The sequence below is a fragment of the Onychostruthus taczanowskii genome, unplaced genomic scaffold (assembly GCF_017590055.1).
Source record: "Onychostruthus taczanowskii isolate IOZ18803 unplaced genomic scaffold, ASM1759005v1 scaffold15, whole genome shotgun sequence".
NCBI classification, from domain to species: domain Eukaryota; kingdom Metazoa; phylum Chordata; class Aves; order Passeriformes; family Passeridae; genus Onychostruthus; species Onychostruthus taczanowskii.
Genome location: NW_024498685.1, coordinates 8775037 through 8792812, shown reverse-complemented (window position 1 = coordinate 8792812; position 17776 = coordinate 8775037). Strand labels below are relative to the sequence as shown.

Sequence of the window (17776 nt, the reverse complement as noted above, 5' to 3'; positions counted from 1 at the left end):
AAGATTATAGATCTGATTTGATACAGACTAGAATCACCATCATGTTTCACACCTGAGCCAAAGCCACAGAACAGCTCTGAGCTGAGATGAAGTACTGATCTCCAGATTCTATATACAATATTCTGCCAGCAATCCTAAATCAGAAATTATAATTTCCCGTTTCATGAATTGGATTTGCATTTGTCCTGTCAGGCAAGGTCAACCTTTCACAAGTTTGGGTAAAATGTTGAGTAGTTCAGTTGTTTAACTGTAATGCTTAAAGAGTAACTGTCCACCTGCTTATCAAGATACTTCAGTAATGTCCAGAGTAAGCATCCAGTTGGTGAGTGGTTCAGTTCTCAACAACTTCATGGGCCTCAGCCTTAAGGGGCATAGCAATCACAACCCAAACAAGGTCTTGGGAATTTCTCAGGAGGATCTAACTGCTGAGAAATTTTTGTCAGAGAACCTAAAGTGACCCAAGGGCAAAGTGAGAGCTGTAGCAGAAGGAGAAATGCTCCTGGGTTACAGCAGTGAGGAGTCAAAGAGGGATGTGATGCTGTGACTGTGCAGTGGATAAAATTCATGGCTCCTTTGTGCCGACGTCTTCCAACATGACTTCACAGGACAAAGAACAAGTGCATGTTCAATGGAAACAGAGAATTCAGGTAAAAAGGCATGTAGAGTCAGAGACAGAGTTGTTCAGAAGTAAATGAAATCAGATTTTGGGCTTTAAGCATGTGCTGCTGAGGGTGCAGCATACTCATGCAGCTCAGAGAGCTTTCAAGAAAGATGTTTGAAGGTTTGGTTTGAACAAACTGTCCAAAATCTGCCCATCCACTTACCAGCCTCCCACATATAAAAATGGAGCAACTAGCTTCCTCCAGCAAGAATGGTGGAATTCACATTTCCATTTCAGTACTTTGGTAAGTGTAATAAAAGGCCACAGTCTTTTATTTAAATAAATTTATTATTTATTCACATGTGGGGCAAGAAGGAATTTCTCCAGAAATGCAAGGAAGGCTGGCTTGGAGAAGCAGGCAATGGTTCACCTGTCTCCTTACCACGAACTGGTGCCAGGAAGCAGCCAATCTGTTGTGGTAACTAATCCAGCAGGCACTTTAGAAATTAGTCCACAGGGATTCAAAGCTTAAACTGTATTGGGTTATAATTTCATTGGTCCACAATCATGAAGTAAACATTTTGTAAATTAGTGGCACTACTCATGTTTTAACCCTGATCTAAGCAGCAGTCTTCCTATTGCAAAAGTGTGGAAAATATTAACAGAGACAGGTTTTCCAAAGTTGTTTCGGATCCTAGCCCTTCTTCCAAGTACACACCCAAGCCCTTCCAGAAGATTGCTCTCTCTTCCTAAGAGAACTGTCTGCTTTGCCTTAAAAGAGGTCAGGTCTCATCTGCACTTCTTCCACAATGCTTCAGCACTCCAGCGCTATTCCCAAGTCCATGGCCAAAGCAGACCTGCCCCTGATGCTTAAAGTTTTCTGTAGAACTTTTCCCATCACAGGAGGAGAGGTGATTTTCTGCTGATTTCCTATTCAGCACCACAGAGGCAGACTCCAAAAAGCCTGTGAAAGGCAACTGAATGAATATACTGTTCCCTCAATTGTGACTCCATAATTTCCTCTCATTACTCTAATAGAAACAAATCTTTCTAATCTCAGCCCTATTACCTCACACAAAGGAAAATGGTCTGTAATCCCGTTAGAACTGGGCTGCTGCTGGACACATTTTAAGGTCATTGTTCTGGGATGCCAGTCTTCACTCTATGTGACTGGGAGAAATGGGAAATGCAATTACTAGGCTATTCAAGTCCCTAGAATGAAACCCTGCCATTAATAGGCAAAAGCCAGTGAGAAAAGGAGCCGTTGCTTTATGAAATTACAGGGTTTGGCTAAATTAGAGTCTAATCAGCACCTCAGTAAAGGAGCAGGGTTAGCTCCTACTGCTATCCCTGGAGTTTCTTCATGTCACTCAACCAGATATTTGGCATCCCCTATGGAAACCCAACCTGCAAGATGGCTTATGGTCATGAAGCCGGTGGTGTACAAGTCCAGTGAAGACAATGGTGAAGGATTTATATTGTCCTTTGATATGGGAAAGCCCTTAGTGTTCAGGAACAGAAATCTGCCTGCTGCTGCCATCACCTCATCCAGTACTTTGGCTTTGAGCTTTTTGGCAGAATCTGGGATCAAATCTGTCTCTTAATATTCATGGCCTACAGCACCAGTTTTGCTAATTGCTGGTGCAACCCAGCTAAGCAGCCAGGTGGGAAATTTGCATTGCTAAACTCATGGAGATGCAACTTACCCACAAGGAATTCACATTTGGGAGGAGAAAAGGGGGCTTGCTCTGCTTGTGGCAGTCAGTGAAGCAAAGCAGAACAAGATGAGTGGGAATAATCTCAACCACCTCATTGAGTTGGCTTCCGTTGAGTGGTTAGACACTGACGTGTTCCTAATCACTCTCATCCATGTGAAACCAAGGCATTTTCAGCTGGCAGCAAAGAAAGAGCAAGAAATCTTGCAGAGAAATGTTAGGGAAGACCACACAAGAACAACAATGACCATCACAAACAACAAGCAGAGACAAACTTTTGTCCCAGATTGTTCCTGGCATTCAACCTCCAACTGTTATTCCCTGCATTTGCTTCTCCTCCTGTCCCTCTCTTGAGCTGTATGGTTGTCCCTGCTGGCCTCTCCTGCAGTCAGACAGCCACTCATCTCAATGTTTTGATGTCCCCCTTTTCTTTTTCTCTGCTGTGTTTTTCCTCAGTCTCCCAAAGGACTCCTGTCCCACAAGATGAGTCTGGGCTTCTGCTGAAAACAGGTCCCAGACAGAAGGGATGTGGGCTTTGGTACAGTTCCTGCTAGAGGAGGAGGAAGCAGCTGATCACCACTGGAATCTCAAAGTCCCTTGAAGAGCTAAGAGTCACTTCCCTGTTTATGCTCTTTATTAGTCCCTATTCTCTTTAATCGGCTTAGACTGATGAGCCAAGGCAGCGGTAGGGATCAGCCGGGCTGTTTAATTAAAGGATTGCAGCTCAGCCTTGCAGTTTGGGGGTTTGTGTAAATGAGCTGCAAGTACATTATTTAATCTGCTGTGCTGAGAGGAGTTGGGGCATTAATGAAGCAAACTCTAATTAAAACTAGATGGCTGATGGTTATTAGTGGCATCAGTTCTGACAGGATTTATCTCATTTACGGAAACCATCAGAGGGGGAAAAGAGAGAATAAACCAGAGCTAGTTTATCAGAATTCACAGCAGCACCACTTGTGACTTGTTGTCCATTCAGTGGAAGAGCTGCACAGGGAGCCCCTATGTACCAGGCTCTCCCACCAGGAGCCCTGATGAGCTTACTTAGGGATATGCTTTGCTCACCCAGGAAGTGATTGCCTATTCAGGCTGTCTGACCCACATATTTCAGTCTTGACTGACTTTTGTTCTGCCTTGGTACAATGAGGAACCTGTTCATGATTTCAGCAGGGTGACAGACTCTATAATGATATGATGTGCTTCTCCTAGAAGCCTACTGAGCCATTCCAGAACACCATATGGAGATCAGCTCCATGCTGACTCTGTGTTTTTCCCTCTCTGACATTCTTTTGCCTTCCTCACTGCATTGTATATGTAACTTTGGACATGAAGGAAGCCCGTGGCTGATTGCAAGACCTGGCAGAGACTAGGAGATGTTTTATGGCTAGCATAAAGCTAAATAGTGAGTTTAATTACTCTCTGCCTGTTTCTCACCTTCAAATAGCCATGGTGGCTTCAACAATCTTTATCTCTGCATAGAATATTGTGTCACACAGAGACAGATTCAAGACTGCTGTTGGGATCTGGAGGCATTAGAAATGGCAAGGACACAAGAAAGACTGGGGGAAAAAAGTAAGGAGACTGGGGGAAAAAAGTAAGGAATGCATGAGGCCTGCAGTGTGGGGCAAGCTACAAAAGGCATCAAACGGACAGGCATAGATCAGTAGGAGAAGCCCAGATGCAACATGTTAGAGAGGTCATTGTCATTCATCCCCAGTTCAGGATTTCCTGGCTCAGACTCATCCTCAGATCCAACTTGCCAAAGCTGTTAAATTGCTGAAACATGTGATCACTCCTTCTTCAATTTACCTATCAAATCCCAGCAGAAGGAGGGAAAGCAAACTCAGACTCAAGGGATAAGCAGGGCCTTTGGGAGTCAGCAGGACAAAAGGAAGGACTGACAAAGAACATGACAAAAATGATCCTAGAACTTTAGACTGTATGACTGACAGCCTTGTAGAATAAGCACATTCTAGAACTAAGGGATCTGATCAGAAATAAGATGGAGGCTGAGACAGGAATGGGGCAGGGTCAGGGATGAGGGTATAAAGATAGAACACTATGGCAAAACTGATCCTTAGTTCTAGACAAACTAGAGCACTTAAAAAAAACCCTCTCAGTCCAGAAATGTAAGGGAGAGGTGGCTTTCCCTACCACAGAAATCTCCATGGTCTCCTCCTCTGCTGTCTCTTTTTCCATGCCAGCATCTCCCCACCTGCCATGACAGGGCTGCCATGTAAACTTCACAGTGCCTGAAAGCCCTCAGCACAGACTGATCATGGGGGTTAACCCTTCCATCTTCATCCACAAATGGGCAAGAGGACCTTCTTTACCCTCTCTCCAAGTGTGGCCAAACCCTACTTATGAGCATACGTACCCATCCATCCCTGTTCTCTTCACAGTTGTCCAGCACTTACACTTTTGCTTGGAAGGAAATCAGAAACCACAGTTTGCTCCAGTGAGTAGAACAAGACAAATGTAATTATAAAAAAGCCCCACTACTGCAATTCAGCTGTCCAGCTCTGTTCAGAGCCCTGCTAGTAGCTCAGGCTTTTTTACACAGGTGCCAAAGGTCAGAGGTAAAAGTCTAGCAGTGTAATGAGAGACATCTTTAAAGAGAAACCTCTTTGCTGTTGTCAGAAGGGTAATGAGGTCTGGGAAAACAGAGTAGGTCTGCAAGAGGTAAGGGTGGGAAGTCATGAGGGGGGAAGGAGATGGCAAGAACAGAGGGACAAGGCCAAGTGTGGAACCTAAATGCAGCACATGCATCTTGAGTACCTCTGAAGCTCTTTGGACCCCTTGGTCTTGGCACTGACATCTTTCACTGATGAGGGAGAGCTGAGAAATGTTGGTGTCCCCAGACCTGGCTGCACTGGATACAAGCTGGTGAAAGTTAATAGCACCTGTCTATAGCTGCTCTTCACTGGCAAACTCACACCATTTGACACAGGTAAAAATACTCCCCCCACCCCATCTCAGGGTGTGTGACAGAACCCTGAGTTTTTTGGGTGACATTTGCTGTACTTTTAATGTTATAGTGTGTATGTCCAGGAACCTCATAGTGTGAGATAAATAATTTGAAGGAGAAGGGTGAAGCATGTGTGTGTCAGTGTCACATACAGTAAGAAGGGGTACAAGCATGAATGTGGGTCAGTGGAAGTGGGTGTTTGAAGAGAGGCTGAAAAAACATTTTGTGTGTGTGTAAGTGGAGACTGGGGGGGTTTGCAGGCAATTACACAACAGTACGAACAACAATCTCTGGGAGGGAAAAGGGGGACAGCAATGCTGGGAACATGGGATGTAGGAGAGGATGGAGCAGGATTGGCATGTGCAATAGGTGAGTTTTGTCTGGGGCAGGAAGGTCAGTGATGGATGATAAAGAAGTAGAAAAAATAAAGGTCTTGCTGACAACAATTTCCCACCTTGGTGAGGAGTCTGGAGATGAAGGCTTCTGCTCTGTGTCAGCTGCTGGACAACAGAACTGGTGCAAAACAGTTTCATTCCTGTAAGAAAAAACAAACCACAGTGGGTCAGTGTTCACTTCACTCAGCAGAAAGCTCAAGGGAGAATGCTATTTTTAGAGCTGTCCCAAGGGGACAGTGACTCCCAGTGATGCTGAAAGAGTAGTCTAATTATTACATGAATATTTTTTACTTCTAGATGGAGGAGAGCAGAGAGAAGGGGGCTGACAGTTCTATTCCCTTACCTTACCTGTTCTGCTGCTGATGTCAGCCTGTGGAGAATGGGGCAAAAATGCACAAACCAAAAGTTTTCCTTCTTGCAGCATTTGTTTCACAATCCCACACATCTCATGAAAAACGGTGTTGACTGTCTTTAATTCTATTTCTTTTGGGACAGAAACATGTGCTTAAATGTGTTTTCTTGTATATGTTTCCTATATATTGCAGAGTAGTTGATATTTTTCTTACCAGTGGCTAAATTACCTCAGCAGAGATACCTCCCTAGAGCACAGAAATGGCCTTAGCACATCACCACTGGGCATTACCAGGAATAGTAGTTGAGAACTCACAGGACAAGCGCAAGTAGGAGGACTGAGACCATGACAAGAAAAAGAGACCATAGAAGAGAACAGCAAAAAATCAACTTGAGCAAAACAGGGAAAAAATAAAAAAACTAAAATGTGTTTATTAGATAAGAAAGACAAAAGATTTCATCCAAAGTTAGAAATCCTAGTGTTACAGAGATTTTAGACACTGGGTTCTCATTTCCACTAGATAGGTTTATTGCAAGGAATCAGTTATGGTATTTGGTGCCTTGAACTTGATGCCTTGAAAGAGGGACCCCAAAAAAAGAAATCCCTTTTTAAAAAGATAATTATACCCTCATGACCTAAACTCCCCATAGCTCATGTGACAGTCCAGATCAACAGCATTATTGGGGTTTCCTTGCTCTTCATTGGTTTGGTGTTTTTTTACCAAGTGGTTGCCACTTTTTATTCTCCGTATCTTCCATGTATCAGTTTCAGTAGAGGTTTTGGTCAGGTCTGCAAGTCAGCGTGTCTTGGTTTGAAAGACAGGTGTCTGCCAAGGAAGGCGGGAGCTTCCTTTGGAATGGAGAATATCACTCCCTTCCCTCCGAATTATTCTTACTTTGAGCTTGCAGGGCTTTCACCCAAAGACACGGGAAAGGCCTGAGAGCAGTTTTCCCCGTGTGTGTGTGTGTGTGGACAAGGCCCAGGAGCGGCAGCGGCGGTACCGGCCCCTCAGGGGCGCACCAGGCCCCGCCAGCCCCTTCCCGCTGCAGTTCCGCTCACGGCCGGCGGGGGCGCTGCTGGCTCCCGCCCGGGCAGGGTGGGCGCGGTGCCGCTCCCCGCCCGCAGGGGGCGCTGTGGCGCGAGCTCGGCCCCGCCTCCCTCACGCGGTGGTGGCGGATGGCGAAGGTGGGCTGCAGCGGGAATTTCGGGCAGCGGAATGGCAGGGCAGCAAGGAAGAGGCAGCAGAAGTTCTGCGGCTGTGGCAGGAGCTGAGGGGTGTCCCAGCAGGTAGGTAGTGCTAAAAATCCAGAGCGGGGGCAGAGAAACTGCAGCGCTGGGCAGCCGCGGCCTGGCTCCCGAACACGGCTGGGAGAGGCTCCCTTGGAGGGAAAAAGGGCTCGGGGTCCTGGGATTTCCCCTGAGGCACCTGAGCAGGGGGTAAAAGGTCCTTTATTTAATGGAGTAGGGTGATAATAATGTCTCCCTGCCACAAGCAGAGCTTCACTCACGGTAGGAGGAGGCAGCAGGAGACAAGCCTGGCAGTGGTGGCGAATTCTCCCCACAGTGACTGTGGCCTGTTTCCCCTCCAATGCTGACAGGGAGAGAGAGAGACTGGGCAAGTGGTGGGATCATATTTGAGTCTATATTCAAGCAGGCTCACACAAATACTCCAGCTCCTACATCCTATCACACTGCTCATTTGCAAACAATCATTGATATTGAAAAAGACCCTTGAGATCATTGACCCAACCATTAACCCAACACAGCCATGCCCACCACTAAACCATGTCCCTTAGCACCACATCTACATGTCTTTTGACTACCTTCAGGGATGGTAACTTCACCACTTCCCTGGGAAGCCTGATCCAATGCCTGACCATCCCTTCAGTGAAGAAACTTTTCCTACTAACCAATCTAAACCTTCCCTGGTGTAACTTTTGGCCATTTCCTCTTGTTTTGTTACTGGAGAAAAGTGGCCAACCCCCACCTGGCTACAACCTCCTTTCAGAGAGTTGTAGTGAGTGATAAGGTCTCTCCCCAGCCTCCTTTTCTCCAGTGCTCCCAGTTGCTCCTTGTAAGACTTGTGCTCCAGGGCCTTCAACAACTGTCAAATAGAATCTTTAAAAAAATAGACACCCCACATTTCAGCCATTTCCAATTCAAGCATTTCCCTAAATGAACTACACTGTTCTCTGCTTTTATTCAAACAGCAGATGCACAACTTCAATTCCTAATTGCACACGAAGAAAGCAAACAAGAGGGAGGGAAAACACAGGGAAAGGGAGGAAGGAACAAGGATGGACGAAAAACTGAGAAACAGAACCTTGTATATAGACTAAATGCCTTGCTAGTTAATTATCATGGTAGAAACACAAAGAAAAGTAAAAGGGAAGCTGGGAAAGCAAGAGTGGTATGAAGTTTCAGGACTTTAGGCTGCTCTCCTGTGGGTGTTTTAAGAAAAAAACATCTCCCAGATCCTCATTAGAGTGAGGACACTCTGAGCACTGCAGCTGCAGTCAGCTCTTGACTCCAGCTCTCACGATTTATGTGTGCTCAACACCAGCATTGGGTGTTTCCTGCCCAAACCAGAGTTGTCTTGAACCTCTGAGATCCTAAGATCTCTGGAATAGTTGTGCCCCTTACTCACCACCACCAGATGCTGATCATGCTCAAAGGCAGAAATCTGCCTCCAGGCCATTTGGGATCCTTGAGTCCCTCTCCAGGGGAGATGACTGTCATGGAGAATCCACCAGGGAAGTGGTGAGGAGCAGATACTTCCTGATGGAGTTAAATATATGAGAGGCAAAGGGTATTCCAAGCCTGTACCAAAAGCTCTTCCTGTGACTGGAAGCAGGGAAGGGTATCTTATATTCCTATTAAATCCAGGATTGTCAAATGCCCAGGAGAATTTGGAGCTCTGGGGCTGTTTGCACTCTTCTTCTACCACTTGCTTCTCTTTCTGTTTTGTGATCCCCAGGCGTACACCAAAGGGACCTTGGAGAGCACTCCTGTTCATTTTCCTCTTTCTTTCCATCTCTTGATCCTGCTCATATCTGATATTTTTCAAATCCAAGCCCTCACTTTTGCAGCATAGCACCCAGACAGGAGCAGGGAGAGGGTTAACCCGTGGAAGAACTTGACCCGTTCCCACCTTAAGAGGTTGTGTGTTAATTGTTATCAGGACAAAGCAGCTCTCATCTGGATGGAAAAGGCAAGTGCCCTAGAGCCTCACTGCCACTTCTAAGCCTCAAGGAAGTGCTCCAGGAAAGCAACTGTCTTCCTAATTCAGGTAAGATGTTATTTTTGTTGCTGTGATTCAAGAGGCCCTGCCAGGGTTGTAGTATACAGTGGCTACCTGGATTTTATCACCCTGTGGTGTTGTCAGCTTGCAAGTTTGAGGTTTGAAGTGAGCCTTGAGATGTTTAGTATCTGTCAGAAGTCAGGGTAATACTTTTGATGGTGGTTTGTTTTTTTTTTTTTTTCTTTCCCTTTCTATGCTGTCTTTTTGTTGAGTTTTAAAACAAATCTTACTTCATAAGCCAGAAAGGCTACATGACTTGAACATGTGGCCTCTGAGGAGTTGAAACCTAGAAAGCATGAGTCTTGCCTTTGAAAAATAGGGAGAGAGGCAATGTAATGTCACTCACTGCTTTGGAGGGTGGATCTGTAATTTTGTTTCTTTTTAAGCGCTTCTGGTGAGTGGCAATGGGCAACCAATTAAGAGGGTGGGTTCAGGGCTTGCTTTTTTGCCCATGTTTTTCTGTACATCCTCTACTTCACCTTCCTCAAACCATTGCAGAGACTGAAATTAAGCACACACTATCATAGGCTGATTGTAGAGATAATTTCTCCCCATCTACCAGGATACTGTTGAACTGTTCTTTTCCAATGTATTGCTTTAAAAATAAACAAATTATTATCTCTTGGGCTATATACTGATGAAAGCTTGGAAGGTAAAACCAGCAAGAAGAAAAGGTGTTCTGGGTGAGTTGGGTGGCACAAAAGAGGAAGGGGCTCAGGGAGAGGAGGAGGAGGCATGCTGGGGTAATTGCTGCCAGCACTATGAGGCCAGTGTGTGGAGGAGCAGCAGAGGATAAGGGTAAGCACAGATGCAAAGGGAGGACTGAGAACAGCCTGAGCCTGTCAGTGCCTTGCTCCATCCAGCTGGGATGCATGCTCCAGAGGCAAGGACTTGACAGTCCAGACCTATCTTAAATGCAGAGATAGCTTGGCCAAGAAGTTACCCATGCTGTCAATTGAAACATTAGCCCTCTCTCCTCTGAGAGAAAACAGCTGACTGAATTTTATTCAGTTGTCTTTAACATTGCTCCTGACAAGAGGTGTCATGCAGCCAGCTGCCCGCAGCCTCGATAGGGGTATCTGTGAATGAACTGTCCAGCCACAGCAATTCCTGCTCTGTGATGAACTTTAGAGAGGCTTGTGCCAAACCTCCTGGCTAACACAAGCTGTCTGCTGAGCTCAGGAGTTAGCTCTACCTTTCTGGCTTCTCAGAGAGTTGGACAGTGCAGCAAAGGGGCTCCATGACTCGTGCTGCCTTGGTCTTTCATCGATGGATCCCAAGGAGATAAGCTTTTTTTCTAGCATTGTAGAGGAAACAACAACTGAGGTCCAAAAATTGAAAGTCTCTGTAACTTGCACATCACAGGGCCAAATGGAGAAAACTTTCCTAAAATTCCCTTAATCCAGTGTCCTCCCTTTGGACAAGTGCCTGGGGCTTTCTGCTCAGTCAGTGTTGCCCCCTAAACATCAGTGCCCACTAGCTTAGCACTGATGAGAGCTGTCTTGAAATAGAGATGCCCATCTGCTGAGAGCTGTATTATGGTAAACAAACCTATCTTCTTTTTGTTCTCCTGCACCCCCACAAAAGCAAACCCCCAGACAGCATATGGAAAACGGTTGTGTTCCCTGCTCTCCAGCAGTCAGCTTTAATTAAAAATATATCCTGTGTGACCTGTTCCCAAAGATAAAGAGAAGCTCTGTGTTTTTCTGCATGAATGATTTTAGACTACAAGAAATGCTAAAACAAGACAGAATGAAAATTCTTCCCACTATGAGTACACAGAGTGTACTTCTCTCTACCATGGTGCAACACCCCTGCATCCATCCCACTGCTCTGGTAAGTTCTGTAGGACTGCTGGCATGTTCCATGAGTGAAGACCACTGGGTTACCCCACTGCCCATATCTACCAGCCTCTGGATTCTGATCCTTGAGCCCTACTGGCCTGCATGTCCAGCAGCCTTGCCCTTGGCCCAAGCACACAGCAGCTCTTAGAAATCTGACTATGCTGAATCAAGCAATGCTCTATCAGTAAATAACTAGTCCAACTCATGCAGCCTTTCTGGTTTCTCTTTAAAACTCCATCTTTTAAAGAAAAGCAAGAGACTTTGACCAAAAGTCACTGGTTTTAGTGCTGGATCTCTCAGCTTTCCTGGAGTCTTTTGACACTTGTCTCTATCTTGCCTTTTTTCAGATAGCTGCCAAGAGAACAGATGGAGTCACAGAAAATCATGGCCTAGTAGGGGAAGAGTAAAGGCAGAAAGAGTCAAAGAAGAACTGAAGCAATCTCAGATGAAGTTTTACTAGCTGTTATATTTTGTAAGATGAGCACTGGAGAACCACAAACAGGAACAGTTTAACAATGCTAAGTTAATGAAAGGCCAATTGAAGTCCTCTGACTCTCCCAAAATGTAGCTCAATGCTACTTCTACCTACCAATGGAGCTGTGACAAAACCTAGCTAAGGTTAGCTGCAGATCTTACTCCTTCTATCACCTCCCTCCTGTGATAGATCTATTTTTGACTGCAGTCAACCTGATACTGAGAGTTGAAATGAGATCTCAAAAAGGCACTGTTTCTAAGAGTACTGTCTAACAGCTAGCTGCTTCTCCCCACTTCTTCACTCTTCACTGCAGAATACCACAAAATTTTTTAGCTGTCATCTCAATTGTATGGCATTAGACTAGTGTTTTGTAGGCAGTTTAGTGTGGGCAGAGTTCATATTGTAAGGAAACATACATGATTAAAAAGAAATTCTGGAATTTAAGTTCATTAACTTCCTGTAAATCTATGGCCTCATTCTTATGGGATACTGCTGACAGCAAGAATTTGATAAGATTCAGAGAGGAACTGGACATTTTAAAGATTAACCTATTAAAGTACTTAATGCAGATCCTTCCCAAAGCAAATGTGTAGGACTCAAACTTATCAGCATTAGAAAGCCCATAGCTCTTTTTTATTCTTTCCTCTTGAACATTTGATGTTGGCTATCTCAGAAAAACAGTTATACAAACCAGAATCACAAAAGTGACTGACTGAGAAAACTCTGTGTTAAGGGGCATGGGCCTTAGTAACCAAGATATTGAAGTGCAGCAGTGCAACAAACCCAAAACTATTGTTGCCTGGAAATAGAACAAACCTTCCCAAACAACATTAGAATGATAATATAAAAGCAAACCTTTACTTGAAAGCCTTCAGGTACACAATATGGCAAAACCTGCACATGGTACAGTAATTCTACCATTTTTATAAGCTTAGTTGATTATTATACCTATCATATATTGTCCAATTAAGAGAGTAGTTGGTTAGGTAGTATTTCCTTGGGTACTGCCCCTTTGGAATCAGTCCAGGGGCTTCTTTTCCCCACTTTGTTTTGTCTTTCCAGATTCTGTTTGGAAAACAGAACGTCCTTGTAGTTGGTTCTCTTCTTGGAGTAAGATTACATAGTATTTCAGGAATGTAGTTAGAAGGTTAACTTATTGTTCCATAATGTAGGGGAAAAGGGTAGTAAAAGTAATAGGAGCTACAGCCATGCATTAGCAATCTACAAAGCTACAAATATATATACAAAGCTAAAAATATATAAAGCTAAAAATCTTTAGGCATCACTATCATTTTATTTTACATTCCCAGCAACTACTACAATCCCAACCGGAGTGTCTCTGGGATTCAGGGATCAAGCATTTTCATAACTTATTTCAGACTAGTGCCTGTCTAGTTCTGCCTATAACCCTCCACAGGCTTCCATATCTAGTTAATTGCATGACAAAAAAGAAGATGTGTCTTGATGCCGTCTAAATTCCAGAACATGGTCCTGCCTAACAAAAGCAAACTGCAGTGGAGTCCCACTGTGCAGTGGGATGGATAAATGGGATGGCAGCATGATGGATAAATGTACAGCACACACAGACATGCCCAGCCTAGCCAGGATGCTCAGTAGCCCCTCTTTCAGTCCACCTGAGTGTCTATCATTCTACAGCTCTTCAGAATTCTCAAAGCTGTTCTTCCTTCTCTCCACCACTCAAAGTCATGCTAGGAGGGAGGAAGAGGGGGGAACTTGCCAGGAGCATCTATTCTCTCTGCTTGCCTGCCAAAAATGAAAAATCAAATATGTTTTGTAGTCTGGAACTTGGCTTGCTTTGATCATCTCATGAGTGTTGGAGAAAATGTCTTCTTCCATTATGTGTCTCTATAAATTTGATTATTGAAAGATCAGCACTTGTCCTCTAAAACTTACCTAGCACCTGCTTAATCATCATCTCTTTTTTTTTGGTACAAAAATTCATTTTAAGTCATACATCCTTTGCATAGCATTACTATAAATTTCTTTTTTTAGTGCTTGGGGATGGGATGAAGATGGGATTCCCATTGCTAGAGTATTTATAGTTTCTCACTAGGATATGTCGATTTTAGAGATCCTATAACATATCTTGAAAGAAATTGCCCTTGCTAGTATAAAATACCATATGCATACACTGCTGTATGGAAAGTGACATCCACTGTGACCCTCTGACGCAAATGTGTGTCTCTGAGCTATTGTGGGGTTTTCAGAACAGCACAGCTTGGAAGGATAAGCACAAAGCACCGTGCTGGGGACATGGAATTTCCTGTGCTGGAGGAAGAGGGACTGAGCCAATGCTGCTGTGAACTGATCTCTTTTTGGTTAACTCATTGGGTGACTACAACTGATGTCAAATGTGCCATTCATTTATCACCATCTGCTTCTAGGGATGGGGAGATTAATGCCATATCTTCCTGAACAGTTGGTTTCTTAGCTTACTATTGTCCATATAAGTGGCAGGGATTTCTTCTGTTCATTTTCACTTTTATCTTGAGGAAATTCTTGGGGGAATATGTGGCGTGACTGGCAGATGGGTGCATGGATTTCAGAAAGAAATTTGGGTGCTTTTCACCAATTTCAGTACAAAGGACATGACCAGCAGACATGCAGGTGTGTACAGAGGGTCTGAGCATGTAGTGATAGACCCTCTTAAATGTAAGGTGACAGTGTTGGGCTTGGGGTCAAAGTCAGCAATGTGTCTGGCAAATGTGAAAATGAATTGTGGCCTCATATTATGGCTCAGCAGGGTCTGTTCCTCTGCCATGGACCTAAACACACGGCAGGCTACTTGTCATAAAGATGTCACCTGCCACTGTATTCAATGAAAATTGCTGGTGTTAAGTCCATTTTGTTACCCAGAAACACTTGAAGGAAATCTCATCCATTTGTTAAGTCTACCAGGTGTGGTTGGGATAACTGCCAGGTTTTCCTGCATGCTGGAAATGGGCAAGAATAGGAAAAGGAATGGGATGTGCTCAGGAATCAGCTGCAGGGAGAGAGTCCATACTGGCTTCTGGCTCCAGTCTGACTGATATCTCCTTGAGACAGCCAGAAGCAAAGTCTGGGGCCAGATTTTGGACCCACTTTCAGCATTTCTCATGCTAGCTAGGGCATTACTTTGTGTAATTTTGTGTCTCTTGATGCTTCAGGTATGATGGGATTAAATAACAAGGTGAACTAAGGAGGATCAACTCACTCTCAATTTATCTGTGAACTAATTCTGTTACAACCAGAGATAGTCTAGATAAGAGAAATTGTCCATAGGAGGACACTTAAGATTAAATATCTACTGTATAAAATTGGATCCTTAAAGTAATTAAATGCATGCACATGCAGTGCCTTCATAAAGATAGCACTTGAAGGGATTTGGAAATAGTACTTAAATTGGAGGGAACAAAACATTCCAATTTGGGACATTTGGACAGCCTGGAAAAACTAGCTAACTCTCTGTGGAGGGGTACTCATATCTCTCCTGTTGCTGTGTTGATATCTCTTACAGAATGACTTGTTGAAATGCTCTTTGGGTTTATGGGGGATGCTTCTCATGTTCCCTCTCCTATGTGCCCAGTGGAAGTGATTCACTCAGAAGTTTCTTTTCTTGCTATTCTTTCCTAAGGGACAGTAGGAACTGTCATGAGGGAGATGATTGTACTTGATAATGTTCAGGAAAAAACTTCCTGGGGAGAAGAAAGTTTGTCATTAGCTGCTAGAGGGACTGGGGGCCTGCATCTCCTGAAATGTTTTTGAATCACATGTCAATTGGGAGTCCATTCACTCCATTTAAATTGGCATGGCTGTCTGCTAATTGGGGTGGTGCCTGTAAGCACAAAAAGGAAGAGGCCAAAGTGGCCATGGGAGGAGGAAACACCTTCAGCCTCTTCAGATCCTCTGTCAGTGGTGGAAACAGTTGATGACATTTTGTGCTAGACAAGCCACAACATCATTTTCTTTGGCTTGCTAGCAGGCTGAGTAGTGGCACTCAGGAAAAGCAGCTGCTGTAGAAAGAGCAGTCTGATATTCTGTGTGTGTGTACATCTGATCATGCGGAGGGGATCCTCTGGTGACACACGCAGCACTCACTGCAGTGAGCAGAGGTTTCATAAGTTGTAGCCAAAACTATACTTCTGATATCACAACCAGGAAGCTGCTAAAAATCCAAAGCATGTGTGAGGGGGAGTTTGTGTAAGTTCCTGAAATAATTTCAGTTAAATAATTACCATAAACAGAAACTGTGTCAAATAATTTCTTAATCGAAAGCTATTTTTCCAAGATAACATGTGACCTTTTCCAAGACAACATCCCTCACTTCCAACTACTATATCATCATTTTTTTAAAGGTTATATATGCAATGGAATAATTACATGTCAGCAAATGCATGCTGATAGAGATCTTCTGCAGTTTGAAACATCTTTTCATACCTCTTCTATTTTGTACTATGCAAAGACCCTTTGTTCAAATAATAGATTTATAACTACATAAAATGGAAATAGCTGGCAAAAGCTCACTTTTAATTACACTGATAAGCAGTCTCCAAATCCCCTCCAGTACTTCATATAATAATTATAGTTTGTCAGCCTCATACCAATGAGTATGTGGTCCTTCTGAAGAGATGCAGAACCAGCACTCTGCCTGAATGCTCTGCTAGCAGAGCAAACACCTTTTTTCTTCTCTCCATTTTTGGGCCAATATGTATGAACACTAAAAAAAAGCAAAAGGCTTGTGTTTGTGGAATTGGCAACCCCTTTCATAATTACTGGGACTGTGAGATATAAACGGAATTTAGGTCTCTTCCTCAGTAAGAATAAATTATTTTTACTTTTTGAATGTGTCAGAATTGGACTCAGTAAAAGGATTTTTATTATGACTGAGTATTTGATCTGTTTTTAATCAAGCTTACACTTTTTACTGGCTTCTCACTCATGCTTAACCTCTTAGTACAGGAAGAAAGCCCTGGAATTTTCCAGAAGCTAAAATCAAAGTGTCCCTAGCACAGGAGAATGACACAAAAGTAAATGAAGGAGTGCTGTTCAGTAATGCAGAATCTCATAAACATGCAAATTAGCTCCATCCATAGCTCACCTCTGAGCTCTCTGTGCCCCTTGGCAGCTCTGTCTGCTGCAGACCTGTCCCTGGCTGGCACTGCATGGCCAGATGTGCTGCTGGCACCCCTGCAGCTCTGTGCCCCCACAGGCAGCTCTGTGCTCCACGCTTGATACCAGCACAGCATGACAGTGAATTGCACCAAGAACTAAAGACAAGCTGAAAAGCTCATTCCTACCACGTTGGGCTGATGCACTAAATCTCAGTGGTGATATTATTCTGCACACTCATCAAGGATTTTCAGGATTGTTCTGTGTCCTGCTGCCAAGGGCTGAGCTGCCCCAGCTCTGCTGTTGAGGCTTGACACAAAACACTGACACAAGGACTGCAGGTGAATGCAGTGAGGAAGATCAGGGCTTGGCTTGCAGAAGGCTTTAGAGCTCTGGTTTGGGGCCTTGGCTCTGGAAAACCAATTACTACCACACCTACAAGTATCTGGGGCTGCTGCATCAAAACTGAAAGGGATTTCCTAATGGGGAAGGACCACAAGGAGAATTAGGAATGCCAAACTGGACATAGGTTGCTTGCTGGCATACCCATGCTAAATGGTGCTGTTCCCTAATGATGGAGAGATGGGTTGCTTCTGCTGTGGTAAAGAGAAGAGCAGAGGAAAAGTGCAGGCCCAGTTGCAGAGCTGACTCTAATGCCTCAAGGGACAGATAGCAATAGTCACCACTGCTTCAGAGGAAACTTCCACACACACCCACATGCTTCCACCAGGGCCTTGACATATGGAAAGCAGGCAGTGCTTGAGGCTGGTTGTGGACACAGCAGCTGGCTGACACCAAGAGCAGCTGTATTTGCATAAGTAGTTGCCCTGGAAAGAAAGTACCATTTGGCACCAATGCAAACAGGGAGAGGACACAACTTGAATGCTCAGCACATTACCATCACAGATACTTGGGTTTTAGTTAAGAGGAGATTTCACAGCTTCATAAAATTGTGTCCTTGCTAAAGTTGCAGAAGAACAGATGGAATTAATGAGGTGTTCTGAGATTTGGAAAATGTA

The 17776-nt window shown here is 44.2% G+C and overlaps 1 protein-coding gene across 1 annotated transcript in view; it reads right to left on the bottom strand.

Moving 5' to 3' along the window:
* IQSEC3 (IQ motif and Sec7 domain ArfGEF 3) overlaps nt 1–17776 on the bottom strand; it is a 93577-nt gene that overhangs the window by 45667 nt on the left and 30134 nt on the right. Inside the window, exon 2 of the mRNA XM_041398693.1 lies at nt 5736–5816. Within this exon, the coding sequence (XP_041254627.1) occupies nt 5736–5816 (81 nt within the window). The remainder of the gene's footprint in view (nt 1–5735; nt 5817–17776) is intronic.